At 41.3% G+C, this 2,500-nt stretch overlaps 1 protein-coding gene across 1 annotated transcript in view; it reads right to left on the bottom strand.

The window, feature by feature from the left end:
- LOC143278154 (corticotropin-releasing factor receptor 2-like) overlaps positions 1-2,500 on the bottom strand; it is a 217,349-nt gene that overhangs the window by 28,277 nt on the left and 186,572 nt on the right. Inside the window, exon 7 of the mRNA XM_076583199.1 lies at positions 203-263. Within this exon, the coding sequence (XP_076439314.1) occupies positions 203-263 (61 nt within the window). The remainder of the gene's footprint in view (positions 1-202; positions 264-2,500) is intronic.

Genomic DNA, 2,500 nt, shown 5'->3' with positions numbered 1-2,500 from the left:
AAATATATATATATATATATATATATATATATATATATATATATATATATATATAAACCCGATGTAAACTTTGTGATCGATTCCCTCTGAGACAGGCAGCCAATCACCCCCCGCCCTCCACACACACACACACACACACACACACACACACACACACACACACACACACACACACACACACACACACACACAATTAACTCACAGTTTATCGTCGTACACCGCCTTCACCAGCGCCCAGGCTGCTGTGATCGCCACTGGAAGGACTGCAATATAACAACAGCATTCATCATAACAATAACAAAACTATATATATATATATTACATATACTATTATGTTATTGTTTTTTGAAGGACTATCATTCTCAAACTAGGAGGCAAGATTGCATTGGCTCTTAGTACTGCAGCATTGGGGGGGAACCATCCCCAACGCCGACTGTCTTGAAACCCTCTTGGCCGAGAGAGCGGGGACTAGCAGCTTCGGTAAGGCACTCTCCACTATAATCAAGTTCTAGGCCAGAAAGTCCTGACAGCGGGTACTGCCCAATCTGCTGTTCTGAAGGTTGTAATCGGACATGACTGACTATTATACATATTATACATATTACCAATGATTATAGATATGATCCATTTTCTCCATCATCCTTGTATGTCCACGGTATAACAAGCCCCTGTGTCTTAAAAAAAAATGTCCACTATTTTTTTAGAGGGCCATGATAGCTCGAACGATTTAATTTAGAGCTCAACACATTAAGCTTTGCTCAGCTCAGAAAGTTTACTTGAAAATGATGTGCACTGTCCATGCATTAAGATTCGTTCAGGGAAACTGCAGTACCAGTTCTCACTATCTAACATTATGTATATAGTCATGTGTTTCTTCAACTTCTTATGTTTCATTTATGACGTGTTCTTTCTTATCATATGTAATATTTAAATACTTATATTTGAATGTATATGTGTAATCAAAATTGAAAATTAAAAAAGAACAAAAAAAACACAAAAAAAACAAGTTGCAAAAAGAAGTTTTGTTCAGGGGAGAAAAAAAAAGAAAAAAGAAGAAAAAAAAGAAACAGGCCATGGAGTCTCAAGCACAAAACAGTTTATCAACAAAGAAGAATTAAGTTCTCTCATTTTACCAAACTGGCTGAGGTCCGGGGCCTGTGAAGCGCCTTGAATGCCTCACGCATCCAACGACACGATGGCATCTACGTCTGCAGTGAGTCATTACAAAACAGTGGAGTGATGGCTCAGAGGTCATGCATCCGCCGAAGAAGTCGAGAGAATCTGTGCGCACTGGTTCGAATCACGACACAGTCACCAGTATTTTCTCCCCTTCCACTAGACCTTGAGCGGTGGTCTGGACGCTAGTCATTCGGATGAGACGATAAACCGAGGTCCCGTGTGCAGCATGCACATAGCGCACGTAAAAGAACCCACGGCAACAAAAGGGTTGTCCTTGGCAAAATTCTGTAGAAAAATTCACTTTGATAGGAAAACAATTAAAAAAAACAACAAAAAACTGCATCCAGGAAAAAATACACACAAAAAAAAGGTGGCGCTCTCAGTGTAGCGACACGCTGTCCCTGGGGAGAGCCGCTAAAATTTCACAAAGAGAAATCTGTTGTGACAAAATCAGTAATACAACATACAGTGTTGTGAAACTTTATGGGTTTTTTTTCTATTCTGCTCATCATCTGTGGCTCCCTGAGTTAATGTATGCTGCCACTGAGCGGACTGTCCATTCTCTCAGCTGACTGGTGGTACCCATGGTATCTCATGCGGCTTCCAGGAACAAGGTTAATCTCCTGACAGAGTCACTGGGTATCTGGCAGGATCTTGATTTTTTTTCTCCACACCTTGTCCAAGGCACTCTTTAGATTGATCTCCCCTAACCAGGAAAAAGGATGAAAAACTGGACTGGGTTCCATTTACGAAAAGAGATCAATCAGAAATGATCGGGGAAAAAAGAAAGAACAAGAGGAGACGGCAGGTGACTGAAAGAGAGAGAGAGAGAGAGAGAGAGAGAGAGAGAGAGACAGAGATAGATAGAGAGAGAGAGAGAGAATGAGAGAGAAAGAGAGAGAGAGGGAGTAAGTGAGAGAGTGAGAGAGATAGAGAGATAGAGATAGAGAGAGAATGAGAGATAGAGAGAGATAGAGAGATAGAGAGAGAGAGAATGAAAGAGAGATAGAGAGAGAGAATGAGAGATAGAGAGGGAGTGAGAGAGAGCGAGATAGAGAGAAAGAAAGAGAGAAATAGAGAGAGACAGAGAGCGAGATAGAGAGAGAGATAGAGAGATATAGAGAGAATGAGAGAGATAGAGAGAGAATGAGAGAGAGAGGGAGTGAGAGATAGAGAGAGAATGAGAGAAAGAGAGGGAGTGAGAAAGAGAGGGAGTGAGAGAGATAGAGAGAGAGAGATAAAGAGAGAGATAGATAGAGAGAGAGAATGAGAGAGAGAGAGGGAGTGAGAGATAGAGGAGATAGAGAGAGACAGGGAGAGA

This window comes from Babylonia areolata, chromosome 2 (genome assembly GCF_041734735.1).
Source record: "Babylonia areolata isolate BAREFJ2019XMU chromosome 2, ASM4173473v1, whole genome shotgun sequence".
Classification (NCBI taxonomy): Eukaryota; Metazoa; Mollusca; class Gastropoda; order Neogastropoda; family Buccinidae; genus Babylonia; species Babylonia areolata.
The sequence above is the reverse complement of the archived record's forward strand: the minus strand, read 5'-3'. Positions and strand labels throughout refer to the sequence as shown.